At 39.9% G+C, this 21829-nt stretch overlaps 1 protein-coding gene across 1 annotated transcript in view; it reads right to left on the reverse strand.

The window, feature by feature from the left end:
* Positions 1-4141: 4141 nt before the first annotated feature.
* PIEZO2 (piezo-type mechanosensitive ion channel component 2) overlaps positions 4142-21829 on the reverse strand; it is a gene marked incomplete at its 5' end in the record, with an annotated part of 98063 nt that continues 80375 nt past the window's right edge. The window contains 12 exons of the mRNA XM_009070427.1: positions 4142-5328; positions 6207-6387; positions 7704-7783; positions 9791-9907; positions 12216-12388; positions 13474-13566; positions 14001-14189; positions 16524-16671; positions 18003-18161; positions 20143-20357; positions 20469-20616; positions 21033-21165. Of these exons, the coding sequence (XP_009068675.1) occupies positions 5076-5328; positions 6207-6387; positions 7704-7783; positions 9791-9907; positions 12216-12388; positions 13474-13566; positions 14001-14189; positions 16524-16671; positions 18003-18161; positions 20143-20357; positions 20469-20616; positions 21033-21165 (1889 nt within the window). The remainder of the gene's footprint in view (positions 5329-6206; positions 6388-7703; positions 7784-9790; positions 9908-12215; positions 12389-13473; positions 13567-14000; positions 14190-16523; positions 16672-18002; positions 18162-20142; positions 20358-20468; positions 20617-21032; positions 21166-21829) is intronic.

Raw genomic sequence — 21829 nt, forward strand, 5'->3', positions numbered from 1 at the left:
TCAGTTAAAACAGGGAGAATTTTATAGCTAGATGAGTATCTAGTTAATACACTCCGTTGACCTCCAAAGTTTAGGCTCTACAATGTATTTAGACATGTCAGCTGAAAGGTTCATTAATATTTTACTGCATTACCTCACTCTAGCTGCTACAATATTAAAAATGTGCTTTCCCTGAATGCTTGTTACAGGAGTCTGATGGTCACATTGTCATGAGCTGTCTGTGTCTGCTGGCAGCTCCCTCTTCTGCCCCAGCACAGGATGCAGTGGCTTGAAATATTAATGAGTGCTAATATGGCAGAGCTGTGCAATTGAAAAAGAGATACACACACACACACACTCACTCACATGATGTCCATATATGCCTGTGTTTGATGTACACACTGCTGATACTTGAACACACAAGACCAGATGCTAAAGTTCCTTAGCAGTCCTTAGCTGGTATCCAGTGATGCACCAGTGTGCACTCCAGCAGAGCTGAGCTGTCTCAGGCCCTGTGAAGGTGTCAGATTCCTCACAGTAAGGCCAGATCCCCTCTGAAAAATGATACCATCCCATCAAAGCCTTTGAAGAAGGTTTAAGTTGCAACCACAGCACCACCGAGAGATTTTCTCTTAGGGGGAGATCCTCATGCATTGTGTTGTGGCACCCCATCTCAACCGATGCCAAGAAATGAAAGGATTAGGTGTGATCTTGCCAGTAAGAAGAGTCAGGAAGAGATGGTAACAATATATCTGAGATCTGTTTGTGATGTGAGTCCCTTTAGATAACCAGTTCTAGCTTGGGCTCATGATCTGGTGGGTCCAGAACCTGGGCATTGACAGGGTTGCTATTTTCACTTCATGCATTTTGTTTGTCACAAGCATATAAGTAATTTCTGTATATTGAGGAGGGAGAAAGATGGTTTCCTTCATACATGAATAATCACCCAGTTAATCAGTGGAACTGGCCTTGGGAGGTGCCTGTCAGACCAGGAGAGGCAAGGAGAGAAGTTTGGTGGCCGCTTCCATGGTTTTCTACTTGTGCAGCACATCCCTCAGACAAATCTTGAAGCTGTGTTGTGAATGATTTCTCATTTCATGAATTTCATAAACTTGAAATACAGGATTGAAGGAGTTCCTTCAATGGTAGGAGTCTCACTGAATGGTTCTGAATGCTATTTCTCCTCCAGCTCTTTTTCTGCTGTCATAGGTGTCCACCTTAACTCTTAATGTGCCCTAAAAAACCCTGTTGCCCTTCAGCACAGTGGGGCAGGGTTGTGCTGCTCCCTTGGCCACTAAACAGGGAATTTGCCTTTCCTGGTGCAAGCTCACAGGTTGCTTTGCTCTTGCTTTCCCCAAGCTTTTAATAAAGCATTCGATTTCCTCTGGTTTCCTTCCTCTCAAGAAAGAAACAAAAAACCCTGATCTAAAATAGCCCATATGCACCCAGAGTAGAAACACTGTTTAAATATCTCACGATGCCATGCAGAGCACCAGCAGTTTAATCTATTTATGTATCTATTTATGTTAATTGCCCAGGGATTAGCGAGTTTAGCAAATAAGGAAAACTGTGAACGCTTCAATTACACAAACAGTGGGAGCTGAACCAGTTGCCTTGTCACACATGCCAGTGGGATTTCTGGGATTCCTGGTGTTACAGTGCTGGGTGGGTTGTCAGAGCAGCTGTCCTTGCACTGACTTACAAACTCATACCACTGTGTGCGTAAGCACATGCAGGTTTCTAAATAGAGCCAAGGAAAACATACTGCAGCTGAAATTTGCTTCTCCTTCTGCTTTATGAAATTATGTCTGGACTATTGATGGACAGAACAAGAGAGTTAATGAATTCATAGGCTTGGAAAGATAACCAGCAGGTTTCTTTGCTCCCTATGGTCCAGGGGAACAAATGCTGATGTTTGATTCTGTTATGTTGTAAAGAAAAAAAGTACAGAGACAAAAGGTTTTGTTTTGTCTCTTAGTATGGCTAAACAAGTGGCCAATATAAATGCTACATTTTAGGTATGTGTCAATTTAAACCATGTCTTGGGAGCACAGTCTTAGGTTTTGCTTGGAGAAACCTGCCTAGCCATTGCTCCTACCATGAAATTCAATCACAAATTTCTTCTGAAAAACCCTTTGATAAGTGAAGGCTTTTTAAAATTTTTTTTTCAGTGTCAATCAGAGAAAAGTGAGATAATTCATTGAAACACCTGTTTCTCTTTGAAGGCACTGATGACACTCTACTGCTGATGTGTTGCAGCACAGAGGTGCATGAACACGGGCAACACTGTGGCTGGAAGCTGCTCCTGCCCCAGCCTGGTCTCTGCTTCCATATGTGGTCTCACAAGTGCTGAATAGAGGGGACTAATAAATTCCCTAGACTTTCAGCTGTGTTTTTTGTAAATGCTGCCCAGGATGCTGTTGGTTTTCTTTACCTCAGGGGCACACCACTCATATACATGCAATTCCCACCCCTGGCCCTGGCTTCTTTTATCGTAAAGCCACTACCAACTCACCTACCTAGTCTGATTTCCTGCAAGGGGTTAGTCTGCCTCAGATGCAGGACTTTGTTGCATTTGTCTCAGTTGATGAAGTACCTGTCAGATAATTTCTCCAGCATCCCAAGATTGGCCTTGAAATGCAGTCCTGCCCTCCCTGTACCAACTGCCCCCCATATGCCCCAAGAGGGCAGCTGACACACTTATTTTATCACAAACCTCCCCAGACCCAGGCTTAGTGTGATCCACAAATTTGCTGAAAGTACACTCTGTCATGTCCTCCAGGTTGTTAATAAAGATGTTAAATGGCACTGACCCCAGTACTGACCATCTAGAATGCCACTACAAACTGGCTGCCAGTTCAGCTTTATCTGGATGGTTGGGCTCAAAGAATGGTCATCAGCAGCACACCTCTTACCTTTTGTAGGTAGCTACCCAATGCATGTCAGTGATTTGATCACAAGTTGCTTTAAAAAAATAAGTAAAATACCCAACAGGAGAATCTTTTTATTGTCAAAGTTTCATCAGTCCATGAAAGAAAGAGCAGCACATTTCTGCAAAGCCCAAATAACTTGTACAGCTCATTCTGCAGACAGATTTTTCTCACCAGAAAGGAAGTGCCTGTTAAAGAGAAGGAGGCAGGAAGGGAGCCAGGACCAGCAGTGGCCAGCATGGTTCTGCTGGCTGGTACCTTTAGAAACACATTACACCCTTCACACTTCTCCTTCCAGTGTTGCTCTCCTTAAAATCACTGAACACCCAGGTGAGGATCCATCTAACCATAAAGGGCATTTTAGCATCCCTGTTGGATCCCATGTCAGGACTGCCCTGTTATATTTTGATTTTCGTTCACAAGACCTATGGAAGAAATAGAGCAAAATTCTCCACGGGGGAATGATGCCTAGCTGTATCAGCAGACACCTTTCCATTACACTTTGGAGGAAATCAGGTTGTCTTCCAGTGAGTCCCAGTCACCAAAATATTTTTACAATATGATGAAGCCATTTTTTATTTTGTGCACTTCAAGGTGCTCAAAATGTTAGTTTTCACAGTATAGAATGGATGTGACAGCATTTGTCATGGAAGCACTCAGCAGAGTATGTTGCAACTTCATTTAGTTGTGCTGTTTTATGAAGTTCTGCAGTAAAATGTGCTGGCAAATCATGTTGTATTAGTTTCTTTCTGGTGATTAACTAATCATTCATATAATAAATAGCAGCTAACTACAAGAAAGAGGTTTATTTGTCACAGAGTTAGAAGAATGTCAAACTTTTACCATTTCATGTAAAAAGGCAGAGGAAAAAATACTTCTAAAATGACTTTGCAACATGTGCTTTATTTTAAGTCATTACTGAATCAAAACTACACAGTATGCCCTTTTAACATACCCTACCCACTCAATGATTTCTTTTTCTCAATAATTTTTTTAACATGGAATGAAACCTACATTGCAATTGTAAATTTTCATGCTACAATGTTCTCTAATGAGCCATTTGTGTCACTAATAATAGCAATTTAAGAAAAAGGCCATTTTCCAAGCTCATATGTATGTCTATATTTGGGAACTTAAAAAAAAAAACCCGTCTCGGATGTAAAAATGTGACTTGGAATATGTAAACATTCTTGTATACCTGAAACACTGGAAGAAGAATATCAACTAACAGCAAAACAACAGTTGCCTTAAATCATCGAAATGGGAAAAAGCATGTCATGGGGAGCAGAGAGAAGCACACTCTATTCAGTCTTTAAAGGGTTATAAGAAATGAAGCAGCTCATTAGGTCATTGAATTCACTTTCTTTTCTCATCTAATGGAAAGCAGTAACTTTGAAGAGAATGGCCCAGCAGAACACCCCAATAATTCACCATAATTATTCTAGCCATTAGTTAACCTTGACGAAGTGTCAAGTTTCAGTTGCTTTTTTTTTTCCTGAGAAAAGTCATTGATGTTTGGTGGAAACGTCTCCCGTGACGGTACAAATAAAATAAGGCATTTAAAGAGACTGTTATTTGTTTTCATTTTGCTAACAGAGGCTTGTCCACAGTGTCCTTTGTACATCAAAACCTCTGCTTTTCTACAAATGGGTATGGCTAGAATGTCTTCAGTTCCCACTGCGGCCCTGGGTCTTGGGTGTCCTGAAGGCTAGTCAGCGTCCCATTACTGTAGCTTGAAAGTCAGTGATGTACAACAGGATATTGCACAATCCAATCTGTATGGCTCCAGAAAGGGTTTAGAAGGTACACTGGAGTCATCTGTGGGTTCACTCCTTTTGTTTCTCTTTAAGTTGTAATGGTTGTCTGGAAAATTAAATTAGCCAGACAAAGATGCAAACTTTTCATTGATTAAATTACAAAGCAGTCCCCAGATTGTAGAGGAGTGGCACATTAAAAACAACAAATCATTCAACCTTCTTCACTGTTGATCCTTATTTTGAAAGGCAGCATGGATTCCTAAGGCCGTAGCTTCCAGGATTCCTTCAGTGAAAAATCATTGCTACCCAACTATAAAAGGCTTAGCTCTTAAGAGAATATTGTGCTTTTTTCTTTTTCTTTTAAAATTCAGATTAAATCAACTTGATTCGCAGTGTGACACCAAAGAGATCAATTAGTTTTTTCCCTAGTCCACTTGATCATAGTCTCTGGTGAGCGATACAGGAATATTAGTTTGGCGTACAGGTCTTCTTCTAATTCCAGTTCTCCAGTCTCTCGCACTAAGAAAATGTCAGTACACAACTTCAAGATTCGGTCTACGTTGGGTAGCTCCTCAAACATGATGGAGTGAGAGATCCCACTGAAAAATTCACGGACGAACTTGCCTATCACCAGGACGACTGAGGCATATAGTCCCATGATGCTGAAAAGAAAGAAAGGAATAGTTCAAATCATGCCTTGACAAAGGGTCAAGCAAGTGTGAGGGAGCTCATCTACATGGCTAAGCATAGTCTGTTAGTTGAGTGAACATTAACTTCTAATTAGGATCCCATTTCTGCCATGTTGCAGGATGAAGGAAAATCAGGTCTCGTCAAACATCACAGAAATGTGAAAACATAAACATCTGAGGCTGCTGACTTAAATGGTTTGAGCCCAGTTGCTGATGGTATCATGTCCTGTCTGCTGCAGCATGAAGGTCACAATGCTAACTCTGGCAGCTGCTGGCTGCTAAAGGCAAACAACCTGTGAGGCTTCATATCTAATATTTTTTATTAAAGTACAGGTAATTGGTGACAAAGTAACATTTACCTGTCCCCCCTGATAATCCTCCTGTGGGGAGTTCTCCAAAATCATGACAGAAGGATGTCTCTCCTGGGAAGGCATAATCTCCTGCCTTCCTCTGTCTGTGGAGATATGTTTCATAACTGTCTCACACCCTGGGTCCTGGCTACAAGATTGTAAATGTCGCCAAAACTGGTCAGAGTTTGGGTAGAACTTGACCTGAAGCTAAACTAACATCCTTTGAACTATTTTACTTCAATGGAAAAGTGGTGTGAAGGGTGCTTCTCTTTTTATACCCATTGGAGAGCAGTTATCAAGGATAATACGATTCCTTGCAAATATTAAGCCTTCTATAGATAATAGACATGAATTTGAAAATCTCACAAAACCTCTTTTTCATATGTTGCAATGTTCAAACACAACAACATAAAAAAAGAAATAACCCCCCCAAATCAGCAAATAAAGTCACCTCTACCTCTATCTTGTGTACTTTAATTTTATGTAAAGATTCCTTCTTACCCATAACCAGCCAAGAATCCAAGGCTCGGTGGACTGACTTTATCACTGAATATGAAGAGTTCAAGACTCTGTTCAGATGTTTTGTGTCTTTTTCCAAGCTGATTCAAAACCCACCACTCACGAACTCCCTCCTTAGACACATTTTTGACCAGGGAAACAGTAATGTTTTCCCATCTGCAATCTATTGAAAAAAAAGGTTAATATATATACATCAAGAATTGCAAAAATCAAACTTCACTTCAAACATCTGCATTATAAAATGTCTGAGAAATGTGGAAGCAAAAGTTTTCTATAATTCTCCTAAACCCTATTTTACATTATTTCTGTACAAAAGTATAAAACCTAGACTTCTGTGGGTTTCCTTCTACAAATTTCATGTGAATGTGCATTAAATAAATAAAATACTTCATATCACCTACATTTTCTTCTGTACAACTGTCAAATCATTTTGGTATTTTCAGGCCAAATATCAGTAACACTCATCACCTCTGCATCTCAGGCTTAAAGAAATACATTTAACCTGGAGGGATAGCAGTCAGCTTCTATATGTCAAAGTGAAGCTGTCACTGTAAATCATTTATGTATTGATATAAAAGATGTTATTCTCTTATATCAAAGAACGCATACTGTTATGCATACTGATCACAGAAAGTGAACTCTAATCCTCCTGAAAGTACCTTAATAGTGTATGCATTAAAGCCTTTTTGAAATCCCAGTTCAAGGACCTGACTAATGACAGTGAAGCACTAGTTTCATATATATATTGCTACTCATAACGTAGGTTCAGCCTCAAGAATTGTTTTTCCCAATTAACCTAATCACTGAACCTTGAATAGTAATGTACTAAATAGAACTACCACTACTACTATTACACTTCAGTGCCAAATTTAACCTCTGTTGAACAAATTGTTCTTAGAAAAACACTTGTTCCTACTCTTCCAGCCCAAGAGATTTTTCACACGTGTATGTGCACGTGTGTTTGTATTCTGTATGACTGTGAGTACCTGTATGCATTCTGATTGAGTAAGAGCACTCTGAAATTCAGTGATTTATCTAAACTGGATTCTTTGTAGCCAATAAGGAAGGAACAGCTTAAAAAAATAAATCATGCAGTGTCATTATTTAAGCTGAAGAGCTACATTTTCAGACATGCAGCACTACTGACTGGTGTGGGAGGTGTGGAGAAGTGCAACTTGTGATCACTTCCTCAGAAAAGAAGGGAAGAGAGTTCCTAAAGTGGACTTGAAGGAAAGGAGAGGGACTTCATCCTTAGAGTCTTTACTGTTAAATACATAGCTATAAATATATCCAGATGCATTTTTCACCTAGTCCTGTAATTATCTAATCTCTCCTCAAGTTTGCAGGCACCAAGCAGAAACCATCGTAAGTGCATTTCAGACTAAAGTGCCCCGTAACAGATCAGTGAATGTGCAAGTGTTGAGTACTGCATTACATTTCTTTCAACCATACTCTGCTTTCCATGGTCTGGACACATACCTGTCAATAGCTGCTTTATGGGTTTTGCCAGAGAATCACTAGGAGCCTTGATGTAGTATGGGTACACTTCTTCTAATGTTCTGGAGAAAAAAAAGGAGAAAGCAAATATTTCATATTTTTACACCTCTAAAGTAATTTAGAAATACCTAACAAGGCTATACACAGTTCCCAGTAAATCTTGGCTTAAGCCGTGACTTTATAGTGTTCAGATGTCACATCTGAAAGTCAGCTGGATTTATTAGCTATGTTCTGTCAGAACTTCAGCAGGGAGCTCCATCCATAATGTTGTCATTCACACACTCTGAATTCCACACACCTGGGGCATGTGGGTTTGCAGGGAATGTAGACTTTATATTTTGTTCCCCTTTTAACAAAGCTGTTTTTATAGTTAGGTATAAAGTCACAAAGAAAGGCAACACATCACCAGTAGTAAACAAGGCAGAAAAATATATAGCTAGAAAAATATGTGGTGAGAACAGCTATTACTTCAGAGTTGCAAGATGTTTTGATAATAACACCTGAAAACAGTGAGAATTTTTGCAAGGATCTTTCATTGGGAAATATTTGCACAATTTTTAGGAGGATTTCAAACTTCAGAAGAAGGATGTTTGCAAAAATTCTTTCACTGGACTCAAAATTAAATCGCCTTAAGTGGGAATAAATTACCAGCATCTAGAGGGAGAGACATTTCATTAAAAGCAGAGATGCTGTCCTAACTTTTTCTTCAAATGACTGAAAAATTATAGGGAAGGAGGGCTCCCAGAGAACTCCTGTGACACTTTGCTACATTGCATACACCAAGCTGAGGAAGAACAGAGGTGGTCAATTGAAAATCCCTCCTGATCACTCCAGCAGGCCCAAAAAAATGGTAAAAGCTCAGCAGGTAAGTTGTCCAAGCAGAGGTGGCGGCAGAAAGCTCCTTGCTGAAGTAGTTAAATGGCTACTAGTTGCCACAACCATTTTTCCTTTATGACACTGTGAAAAAAGCTTAAATCAACAATATTATTTCAAGAAAGGCAGGTACAGGTATATCTTCTATATTACTGCTTGATTCTTGAAAAGAGATAATGTTGAATGAATTGCCTCTTCCTATAAACCAGAAATATCTACCCTCCATGCCCCTACATCACCTTAGGAAATACTCCTGTATCCTCACACAGCAGAAAAGTAAAAGAGGCATAAAATATTTTTTAAATGCAATGATCAGATGTGCAACAGTAGTCTGTTTGGATGTACAAGTGTGTGTGGGTGCAGAAAAGGCAAATCTTGTGTCTATCTATGAACAGATAGGAACCTCTCAGAGTTTTCACAATTCCAATTGGCCTCAGCTTAAACTTTTAAACTCTTGTAGCCACAAATCAGATCAGGTGGCCTCCTAGGGATGATATGTTGGCTTAGCAGTACTTAGAGACTACTGCTGTAAAGTAATCCCCAGTGAGCAGGCGGAAGAGGAAGAGCCAGACGCTTTTCAAATCTGAAAGGAGGCACCAGTGCTGTTAATGCTATAAGGCTATATCCGTAGAATAATGTTTGATATTCATATGAAGAGCATGCCTTGAGAATTTCCATTACAGGAAAAGATCTGATGTCAGAAACGACTGCAGATGTTACCCTTTGACTGCAGTGACTTAACACTTCCTTGCCAATCTAGTGCTATTCAAGAATAACAATGTGAAATACAGTCTGGATGGTTATCTAGAACAAAAAAAATCCATCAATACAACATCCTCAGATCCAGCTGAACTGAAATAACTCAAAGGTGAGTTGAACTGTGAATATACTGTAATGAACTTGTGCTTTTCCAATAAATCAAAGAAAAGTAACTAATAGCTTCACCATGCTTGTTGGTGATGATCCAGTATTCATGGTCTTCTCAGCCTACATTTATAATAGGAAACAAGCTTTTACCTTTAATATTACTATTATGTGAATTCAATGCTGTTGGCCTCTGTGAACAAGGCTCCAAAGTTATTAGAGGAGGATAGATGGGACAGAAAAATTAAACAGTTGCACAAGTCTGACCTCCATAGGAAATCAAACTTCTAAAGGGAAAGTTTGCATATGAATAGGCAAAGAAAATAACTTACACCTTTCCCAGTTTCTGTCCAGACATCATGGTAGCAATATCTTCTCTGGTCTTCTTTGGTAGGTTAAAGGTAAGTTTATCTGATGCAATTTCAGCTTTGGCACCAAGGGTGAGATTTCTGTTTTAAGTAAAAGGGAAGATACACTGTCAGCCTACACTGAGAGCATAACCTAAGAATTTGTTTGCTGAATACAAGAGCTAGTCATCTAGCTACCCTAACTGCACTAGCCCTGGCTACCCTAGTGTTCGATAAAGTAATCATCAAGCTACCTGTACTTGAGATGATGTGTTTTTACACAGAGGATATGTAGCAGACTTAAATGTGTGTTTTTCTAAATTACTATGCATTTGTATGTATTATAGGACAATGATGACAAATTAATACAACTTTTCTCTGGCAATGGGACCATTTGGTGTCAGGACAGTTAAGGATGTTACAGTCAACTAGAGCTTCCCAAAACTCCACCTCAGCCCTACAGAAACATGTGCCTAACAGACTGATAGGGCCTTCCTCAGCTGCTCCTCACAGGACTTCTGCTCTAGACCCTTCACCAGCTTCACTGTCCTCTGGACATACTCCAGCACCTCAATGTCTTTCTTGAAGTGAGAGGCCCAGAACTGGACACAGTACTCAAGGTGTGGTCTCCCCAGTGCCGAGTACAGGGGCAGAATCACTTCCCAAGTCCTGATGGCCACACTATTTCTGATACAGGCCAGGAGGCTATTGGTCTTCTTGGCCACCTGGGCACACTGCTGCTTCATGTTCTGTTGGCTGTTGACCAGCACTCCCAGGTCCTTTTCTACTGGGCATCTTTCTAATCACTCTGCACCCAGCCTGCAGCACTTCGTTTGGTTATTGTGGCCAAAGTGAACAATCCAGCACTTGGTCTTGTTGAACTTCATACTGTTGGTCTTGGCCCATCCTGTCCAGATCTCTTGCTGAGTGTTCTGACCCTCCAGCAGATTGACACTCCCACACAACTTGTTGTCGTCTGCAAATTTACTAAGAGTAGCCCCGAATCCCTTATCCAGATCATTGATAAATATATTGAATAGGACTGGGCCCCATACTGATCCCTGGGGGACACCACTAGTGACAGGATGGCAACTGGATGCAGCATCATTCACCACCACTCTCTGGGCCTGGCCATCCAGCCAGTTCTTAACCAACACTTTATGCCATGTCCCATGGTTCAGATAAAGCAGTTGGGTGAGGCAGCTCCTGGGCTGTGGGGGGCTGCAGAGAAACACTCCCAGCAAATGATGTGCATTTTTCTTTTACTGAGAAAAAGCAGGTCACTGTAGTAAGTCTTTACCACTTCCAGTTTTTCACAGTCACGATGTAATCCACAAGATACAATTTGAGAGTGAAAAACATCTCTTTCAACTACTGTTTGAATGCCTGTAGTTATGAAAACATATGGGCAAACTGAGTAGCAGTATTAAAAATTAATATAAGGTTCAGAAATGATGGAGTGATATAATTCTCTAGCTAATACTGTATGCTTCCAGGAAAATAAGGGGGGGGGGGAGTCAAATAAAGTTGAATTAAAGGTGCAAATTCATTGCAAGCCTATTTTTGACTCTGGAAGGACTGAGCCACTGTGTTCAGAGCTCCCCCAGTGATTCAGCTGACCTGCTTCTTGTGCATAGTCTTTTGGTATAACAATTCGGCTTCTGCTTCCAACAAAACACATAGATACTGAGGCTGTAAAGGTACTTAATTTCCATGGAGTGATGACTTTACTCCAATTTAAACTAGCAGTCTACAGGAATCCCAGCTGGAAAACAGTAGCCAACAAATGACCTTGGTGACTGGGTGTGCTCTAGCCTGTGTGCAACTACTTTATATTCTAGGCTGTCTCTTTCAAAAACTTCATTGTAAAGTAATAGTTCACTGAGGCTGAAGGAACCACAAACAGGCAAAGGTCTCAACAAAATGGATCTGTGCCACTGTTAAGTTAGTTGCATATAAAAATAGTGTCATTTCCAGACTCCCTTAATAAGAGGACTAAGCACTTCTGTTTCTATTTCCTTATGTTTCCTGCCTTAACCGGGTTTAAGCATTCAGTTCCCATAAATGCCATGTTGTTGTTAGGGGCAGTTTATTTGAACATCTCCATCTAAAACTGGCTAAAATTCTGTTACATTTCCTTCCCCTCTAGTCTCACTGAAAACTCCACCCTACCTTTTAAAATTATTTACTTGGAAGTGGCTCCACTAGTTTTTAAGAACTGCAGGCAACAAATGTTTTCCTGGGTAACAAAAGTGACTTGTCTCTGTCTCTTCCTCCCACTGTCTGTTTTTTGCTCTGAAGTACAAAAGAATTTGCTGAAAAACTAAATTAAAAATGCAGTGTGAAACTGTTCTCCTGAGTGAATACTTGGCAAATGATCCATCCACCTCATAACAGCCATGTTAATTACCTCTGAATGGTCCATGAAAGAACTACAGTGAAGTCAGCTTTAAAATCCAGCAGTCCCTGTATCATTTTCTCTCTACTGGGAGGGCTGATGGTCCACAAAGAGTTTGAATTTCCCTCTAGATCTGCTAGAGTTATATCTTCTTTTCCATAGCCCTCTAGAAACTGCAAAGCAGCCTGTGGGTGGAGAAGAGCAAAAGAAAATTTCACTGCAGTGATATTCACATGACAGAATCACATTTCCCCATGAGACAGAACTGTAAATGTTTCATTAATTGTAAGTTCAGTGGTGTGCACTGATTGCTTTCCTCAGGTACCAACTGGGGATTTAGATGGGAAAGGGAATCAACAAAGTACAGCCAAGCTAAGAAGGCAAAACAAACATGGCCTTGCTGCTTGATGGTCACATAGGCCAAAGTGAGTCTGAAAGGTCATGAAGTAAGCTCTGTAGTCTATTCAAACTTAAGTTAAAATTTTGCTCTGTCTTTTCTTAAGTGTCTTTCTGCACAGAAAGATGTCTGCAAAGGATAAAGCAACTAGAAACTCATAACTTCCAAATGGATCAAGGTTGCAGTATTAGTGCTATCATACATGGGTTATTTGGTAGGACTTAATAGAAAAAAATTTTAATTCTTGAATGGGCTAGTTGCAAGCACTTCTTCTAAAGTTATATCTGATCAAACCCCAGTTACATTAGTAATGCAACAGCTCCTGTTAATTTTTCTTGTAGCAACTTGCAGTAACTTTGTGTGTGTTGCTCCATGAAAGACTGAGATTATGCTTTAATGTTTATGTTTTGACATCTTAATGTCAAAACATTTCTAGGCCATGTACACTTTCTTTTGAGAGCACCACCTCTCCTCACTGGGAGGTGAAAAAATAACGTGTGTGCTATAGGAAGCAGCATGGGGCTTAAAAGTGCCAACACTGTTGTGTCCCCACGGTATGTTTGTTTTGGTAGTATACAAACAGCATTGCATCTCCTGAAGGTTTGTGTCATTTAGAGGGGAGGTTTTTTTCAGACAACAGAAAACTGTGCTAAGATGTTTAGATTAGTGGTAACTTGTCTCACCATAACCCAGCCCTGTCCTGATAAAAGAGCTGTCTGAACCCTTACACATGCAAATCCTCTTTATGGAAACATCTCCCATTTGATGGCAGCACTGATGACCACTTATAACTACACAAACAAAACTTACAAAAGGCCTCCATGGAAACATGCACACATTTTTAAGTAATGAGGTATTCTACATTGCACTTACAGTGTTACCCCTATAGTCTCCCATAAACGCACTGAAATCAGTCTGATTCAAATCCTTGAGCTGACTCTGTTGAGCACTCATTGTAAAAATAGGCTGGGAAACAAAAGAACACAGACTTGTCACATTTACTTCATATCAGCTGCAACATACACAGTACAGCACCCTGTGCATCATAGTCCAAGGCAATTATGGCACTCAGTTCAACAGGAGAAGGTTATAATCTCTTTCCAATGAACTGCAAGCTACCTCAAATTATCTTATATTTACCATGCTTTTAGGCAGTTATCAGAATGGACCTGATGTAGGACAATTTATTCAGATTCTGCTGCCAGTAGATTCTGTTTTTCACTTGACATGAAGATAATATTTTACAGCAGTGATAAATTAACATGTTTTTAAACCCAAATGGGATTATTTGTGGAAGCTTGCCTGATACCTTGGATAAGGCAGGAGAGTACAATTCAATGAAGGGAACAAGAAATAGCACAAGGAAATAAAGTGCAAAAACCAAGTTTTTTCTTTTTTACCTGATAACCTCCTAGAGTTATTGTGATTGATACATCTAGAGGCTTGTTGGTGATGCCTGCAACAGATTTGATTAAAGACATGAAGAGCAGTGGGAACCAGACAATACAAATCAGCAAGACGATAATCATGCCACCCATTCCATACTTCACAACTTTCTTTTTCTTCTGGCCTCTTGGTTGGGGATATCTCTGCAAAAAGCAAAGAGCAATATGGCAATGTCTCTTCTATCAGAGGTACACTTCATATGATTTGATGGGTGAATACATAATTATCTTAAGGCTTCCCATTTTCTGTGGTAATTTGCTACCAACTGCCAGGTTAGTTATTTTGAGATATTTTTAGCCAATCCTGCAGAGACACTACATTTCTGGTGACAACAAAGAAAAGTGACAAATGAACTCATATCAAGTGTGTGTCCAGTGTGAAAAATATTGTAAACCTCTGTGATTTTGATTCTTCACAACCATAAAGAAGGAAAAAAATTGGGTAGGATAATTTGACATTTTTTTTGTCTGAATACAATCCAAGAATATGTTCCAAAAACTGCTATTGTGACATACTTTCTCATATTTGTTCTTCCAAAAAGTTTTATCTTAAAGTTCCTTAAGGCAGAATTCCTCTCACAGATCTTGAAATGCTGCAAACTGTGTAGGAGGGGGGAAGGGAAATGGGACTGTCTGATATTGCACTACCTCCACATTCATTTCACACCTCACAGTATTTCTAAGAGTCGTTCACAGGCTTGATCTGGTCTGTTTCTAGTGAATCCCACACCAACTGCGTTTAAATAATTAAGTTTTCTTGCTGTTCCCAAAGACTTGACACTGCTGATGTAACATCCTTCCCTTTCTTAGCTTCTGAGGCCAAGTGACTTTGCTTTTCTTCCTTTTCTTTCAGAACAGATCACATGGCACATCTGTTCTGCCCTCCTTGCCCATAATTCTCACCCTCTGTTATTTGCCTCATGACTGAATACTTCATCATCCTGTAAAATGCCTTACCATCACTGTAATTTATTTTGGTGTATTCTCTTACAGGATTTAAATCTGCAATCTTTAGGAGCCTGTCTTTCATGCCATGTGTGTAAAATAAAGATGCATTGTATTGCACTGCACCGCAAACACATGCCAGGAATCTGGTTTTCAGGAAATTATTCTTGCTTTACAACATGAATCCATAAAGCCCTATGAGAATATTAAATTTGTAATACAATGCTGTATTTAAAACAAATTAGTTACTTTTCAAAAGCAGTGTATCATGTCATCTGTCTTACACTACACAATACTGTTTTCATTAAAATATCATATCAAGATCAGTAGGGTTATATTATTTGTAAGAGATTAGTTCAGGTACCTTTAATGACATTACAGAACAGTTCAGAATGTCTCTAGCAGTCAAAGTACTTAGGTATACAACTCAATATGAGAGAGAGACAGAGACAACCAAAGTAGCTTGAACAACACTCATGGTCATGGCTAGGTATTTTGCTATGTGGCATTAGCACACATGTACTATCTTAGACATGGAAATCTTCCCACATCAGACCTCTGCTACATATAATGTGAGTGACCCTGTTGTAGCATAAAAGAAGGTACTGAGGTGGACAGAGTAGAACTGGATTATTATTCCTCTGACTCCTGAAGCTTCTGATGACAAAAAAACTCCTATACACACGATTTGTGTGCACTTTAGCTCCAAGCTAATCTAAGTGACATAGTTGGAGAGTAATCTCCATTAAGAGACAGGATTATAATAAAAGTAGAAAGACGTCAGTAACACTTACAAATAAATCCATTTCATTGCAGATGTACAATTTCTGACTGGTTTGGTCACTCTTCAAAGAATGTTTCATTTCTTTTTCAAATTGGCAAAATAAGCAACCATATGGTTGCAATCTTTATAGTGGTTATAAGGAATCCAGAATCCACAAGTTTAATTTGAATTCAAGCTTAAATGATTTAAAGAGACTGAAATTTCAGTCAGAAAAATGGTGGGTTTATCTGTCCTGCAGTTCAGTTCAGGATGTGCAGTGACTCTCCTGAGATAAAGGAGCCAGCTGAGTTCCCTTTATGGTTAGGTTACATGAACCCAGTGTCCCTAGGACCTACACTGTGGGGGCATGAGCTCTTCCTTCTACTGACCTTTCTCTTCAGCTGCAGTTTCCCCCCTACAGCATATTACTCATTTAGTTGTGTGTGAGACTGTGTGAATATCAATCCTGGCCTTGAAACCCAGGCATGTAGTTAAGCTAGCAGGCACATGCTTGTGGAGTTCACGTTAATGGTGGAAAAATCAGCTAGGCACAAAAGAGAAGGCATTTGAAAGTTCACTTGCAGTACCTGCCAGCTAATGTAAAGTACCCAACAGTCCAAATATTTCTGACATAAGCACCAGGTATATCTTCTAACAAATTGCTTTTATGGTAGATTTCCCAATTATTTATGGATTTGTGTTTATTTCTCTTTTCTTTATCATGGGGCAGAGGAGGCCTGGATCATTCACACTTTTGGATCATTCCTTACTTTTTCTGACTCTCGCCAACACTTCAGGATGAATATATGAGCATAGATATCTTCAACACAGATCCAGCTGGAAAGACTGAGAGTGGTATCAGTCCAAACCCAGTCCATTACTGCTCTGAGCTCAGTCAAAAATGGAACTAGGCGGAACCTGAAGGGAGACCACAGCAGATAACTTGTCAGAAACAGGGGGATCACATTAAAAGAACACAGCAAATGTATATATGACAAGAGGGAGAATGAAGAAAATGTTGAAGAGCTTAATGTGAGATTTTATAAACCCAAATACAATCATATCCTGACACTGCATGGCCAGTACTGATCTTTTGCCATAGCTCATGTTCCTCTAGATCATCTTGTCAGGCCATAAACATGCCTTTGCATCATTATGCCCAGTAATTGTGATTGAGCCACTGATGGAATAGTACTAGACTTCCCTGTAACCCTAAATTCCTCTGACCTGGGAGTGAAGTAGAGGAACATGCTTTCCACAGGACAGTGGGAATTTGTTTTACACCTCCTTACACCAAGTGGTGCATGGCATCTTTGAAGTAGGTGGGCAGTCCTCAGCTGCATAAGGAACTGAGCTTTATGACTCAGGATTAAGCAGCAGCAGCAGGTGAGCTAACAGGAAATCAGCATGCATATAGCAGCTATTCAAAGTGCACCATTCCCTTTACTAGCCCCATGCTTTTCTGATCAGCCAGGTCACAAAGAGTATTTCACGTGTGGAAAGCCTTTCTTCTGTAACTTTCCGTACTGGTATACAAGAAGCCCAAACTGCAGATATCGTGAAAAGCCTGAAATTATTCCAGATTTTCTGTGAAATACATACATGCTTTGAACTGGCTTTATCACAAGATCATTGTAACAGTGTAAATGGAGGGCAGAGTATACCTCTGTAAGACCACCTTCCTCTCCGAGGTGTGCCTGGTACTTGCACTAACACTTCTAACTCCTGAAGAGTTTCAAATGTGCAGCACTTCTCAAAGGAAACCTTTTGTGATGCATAATTCCTATTGCTCATGTGTATTGTCTTTCAATCTATTCCTTTCACCTGCTGAGTAGAGCCTGTAGACCTTCTCCAAAGACCTCTGGGATTTAACACCTTACTACCTTTTAGGCCTGCAAAATTAATCACATTGCTTGTTTTCTAGCACAATATGTCCTCTATCTCTTTTCACAAAGGTGATTTCATAGAAGTATTAAAAATGTCTTTTCCATAGGGGCCTGAATGGCTGACTGGTATGTCAGGCTTCTGGATTCAAAGTGGGAGATCAATTTTTCTGAAGTTAGCATTCCTGAAATTGATTTCTTTTGTGGACTACAGGGGACATAAGGCAAATACAGAGTGTGCTGCACAAAATTTACTGTCTCTTTTCCAGCAGCCTGTGAAGAGAAGCCATGAATAACCCCAGCATCTCATGATAACAGATCCTTATTTCATAAAAGAAAGAAGAAGGGCAGTAGGTCTATACTTACCCTTGAAACAAGAACAGGTTGACATAATTATAACTTTTTGTGAGAAAGTTGCCAAGAACACGAGTTGGATATCCGCAGCGTATCTGATATGCTGATAAGCCAAAATAAACACATTTCACAAAATACCAGAGCTGGGCAACTGTGTTCTGGCTAAATTTCCTGTAAAGGAAAAGACAGATAAAGGAAAATGATGAGCTTTGCATCTGTGTATGACTGAATTAGCATGAAACGATTTGTGCTACTGGCAGTTTCTCTTTCCTGAGATCCTGTGAAAAGCCCTTGGTTTCTGACCCCACGGCAGGGTTAAAACAGTGTTTGAAAGACACTGGATGAGAAGGTCTATAAACAGCATCCACTGCCACCTCAGGCTTATGCAGGAGTGACTGGGAATAGGCTACTTTGGGCAGTGCCATCTCCTTCTGGATGCTAGAGGTCCTTTGCTGCCCAAATCGGACTAGTCTTTCCTTAGTCCCCATGATGGCACAGCTCTCTGTGAGCAGGGGCTGAATCTAGGCAGCTTTAATGGATATTTGTGTTCATGGGGGCACCTCATACAAAAATTTAAGATGGAGTGAGTGACCTCTGAAAGTAGTATTTTTCACTCTTCCCTGCTTGACTCAAGTCTTATTCCAACAAATGGTTCAAAGACCTGTCCAGTTGAGTTTTGAATATCTCTGAAGTTGGTCCCACAACCTGTCTGAGCAACCTCCTCCAGCATTTGAATACAGTGGAGGGTTTTCATCATATGTAACTGGAATTTCACTTTTTTGCAACTTGTGCCTTCTTGTCCTGTCAGAAAAGAGCTTAGGTCCTCAATGACATCTCAATAGGTAGCTGAAGACAGCTCTTGATTTTCTCTTCTTCAGACTGAACTAACCATCCTCAACCTCTCCTCACATGTCATGTCCTCCATTTCCCTGACTATGTTGAACATGTGCCACTTCTGGCTGCTGTTCAATAGCACCACAGAAGCACAGGAGTTGCCTCATGACAGACAGGACTTGTCAGCTAGCTATAATCCAGTATTTTCAATTACATCCCGCAAAACTGTTTTCATTAAGAAATTTGCAGGGGTTTCTAAGACTCAGCCTGACTTAGAAGGAATATAGGAGGTTTCAGATGAAGCTTGGAGATTAACAACTTGATACAGATTTCACAAAAGCACAGAAGGAGTCAAAACTCTTTTATTTCACATAAATTCTCAATGTGCAGTAGATAAGAGACACGTTTGAAAAATGTGGTTTTTTCCCCAAATTGAGGCACAATTACTACTGCACTGAGGAAAAATGAAACATTTGTTACTGGGAGGAAATTAAGCCTTTCAGTCTTTCTTTACTCTATGCACCTATTTTGGTTTTCCCAGTAAAATAACTCAACTGTTAATGAAGTGCAATGTGCCCAGGTGATGCACTCAATCTCCCTGTACAGTCTATGGAGTGAGGTAAATATTTCAAGACAATTTAAAGTCCTAAGAGGGGAGTTAGCCAGGCACTGGGGAGGGAACCTTCACACCTCTGCAGTGCAGTGTGAGGTGATAAGTGTCTTGAGCCATGCAATGAGAAATGTTAAATTTGGAGGTGATCCCAATCAGGTGTATGACACAAATTTCACACAGCAGGTGACCACCTCCACATCCAGAGCCAAGTGGCAGGAGCAGGGGAGGAGAAACTTGCTCTTCACAAGAGACATAGGTTTTAGACATTCCTCAGTCTAAGGAGATTTGAATCCACAATTCACACATACCAGGAAAGTGCTAAATTATAAGGTACTCTGAGGAAGACATTTTCTACTTGCTCTTCTAAAGCAGCATGCAGCAGTCTTTGGAGCAGGAAACCAAAGCAGAGGCCAACATTGTCTCAGCTGAAGGCTCTAATCGCTCAATTACAGGCAATTTCTCTTTCACCTGTGCACATTTTGGCCTAAGTTGAGAATATTTCTGTACATATATAATTAATTCTTCCTCAAACTTATATTGGCCACAGTTATTGCTGTGGAAAGGCACTCCAACATTCTGCTTAGAAATGAGGCCAGGAAGAAATCTGTTCATGATTCCAAAGCCTAGCTATAACCATCTCAAATTGAAGTATCAACAACTTGGTAGAGCATCAATATTCAGTATTTTTTGGGTATAAGGTTATACCTTTCTGTCACTCCAGGCAAGATAAAGAACATCCAGAAATGTATTCCAAAAACAAGGATGACCTGGAAGATGACTTTTCCCATGACAGTCTTTTTGAGGTACAATGCTCGATCTACCACCATGGTACCAAACTGAATGAGCACCATCACCAAAAATGCCTCTGGGACCTGGTCTTCTGATAATGAAGAGGTGATATCTGCTGCAGCAGAGTGTTTCTGAAAAGGAAAATATAAGGGTGGTTGAGGAAGGACACTCACATGATATTTTAGCATCTACAACATGTAAATCCTGCTGGAGATTTACAGATAGATGTCTCTGTGACATACCCCAAAAGCCCAAAATCCAAACACAATTATGATGAAGTCCACTGTGTCTGCGAGGAACATCAGCACATACACATCAGTCACTGCACTGTAGTCTGGATGAATAAGATTGTAGAAAAATTGTCTGATGGGCACATACACCTGGAGAGTCCTAAAACAACATAGAACACAATGTGATTTAATACCACATAACTTGCACTCAAGAAAACAATGGCTGGGTGTGATATGATTAATATTTTTAAAGATATCTAAGATCTACTCTGACAGCCTTCACAGAGCTTCACAGGCACCAGTCCCTTGTTCTGATTGCTTCTAAACCACTGTATTAGAATTTGTTCAGTAGAAATACACACAGCCAACTGAATTCATATAGGATATTTAGCTTTTTATCAGGCAGATGCTTCTTGAACCACAGCTGATTTGTCTGATGTTCAGCTGGTGGGACATATGCATAGAATAAACACTTGAATTAACAGCAGTACTAACCTGCTCTCTTTAAAATGCTGCTTTACTGCTTTACTGCTTGAAACCTCCCCCCAAACCCACACAACTCCTCACATTGCTCACTTTTTAATTGTAAAGGCCTTGGCTTTGATCATTTGTTCTCGAAACTTTTCCATAAGAAGCTCTTTTCTAGATTTTTGCTTGATGCTTAACACACTGCTTCCTTTCTGACTGCTGTTTCGTGTACTGGTACTTCCTGGAAAAAAATGGGTAGGAAAGAGAAGGCAATTCAGCTTTAAGTACAAAAACTAGAAGGTAATAAATCTTAAGACTTCCATTCTGTGTATGAGTTCCACATTTGAAAGAAGCTCTGAAATTAATTTTTCTGCTTTTTTTCCCCCAATATGATAAAATCTTTAAAGCATCCAGTAAAGGTCTAATCACTAGCAGATCAAACTTGATTAATAACTTTAAAAAGAGAAGACTAGTGATAGAAGCAAGTATTTGATTGATCTGACTCAGTTACTTCAATCAGTAATATATACATTTAGGCTAGAGTAACGCCCTTTTTACAAGATGGAACAGGTAATCTCTCTCAATATACCTAATAAAAACTTTTTCCCAGTTCAAGTACCATTGAATGTAGATATGAAAAATACATATGCTTTGCATTCCCTCTAGCTGGAGATAATGCTGAACCAGAATTTCTGGATCTTGGCCACAATGAGAATTCCTTTCCCAGCTTTTGGATAATGTCATTTTTAAAACATAATGAATCACAAATTATGGCTCTCCATTTGAACTTTAAGAAGGCTTGGAGTGTGTTCAAACATGAAGATACATTGGTTCATATCCTATTTCATCACTGAGAAGCAGCAGCATTCAGTAGCCTTTGGGATCTCCACAGCAAGGAGCACAAA

This window comes from Acanthisitta chloris, unplaced genomic scaffold (genome assembly GCF_000695815.1).
Source record: "Acanthisitta chloris isolate BGI_N310 unplaced genomic scaffold, ASM69581v1 scaffold4212, whole genome shotgun sequence".
Classification (NCBI taxonomy): domain Eukaryota; kingdom Metazoa; phylum Chordata; class Aves; order Passeriformes; family Acanthisittidae; genus Acanthisitta; species Acanthisitta chloris.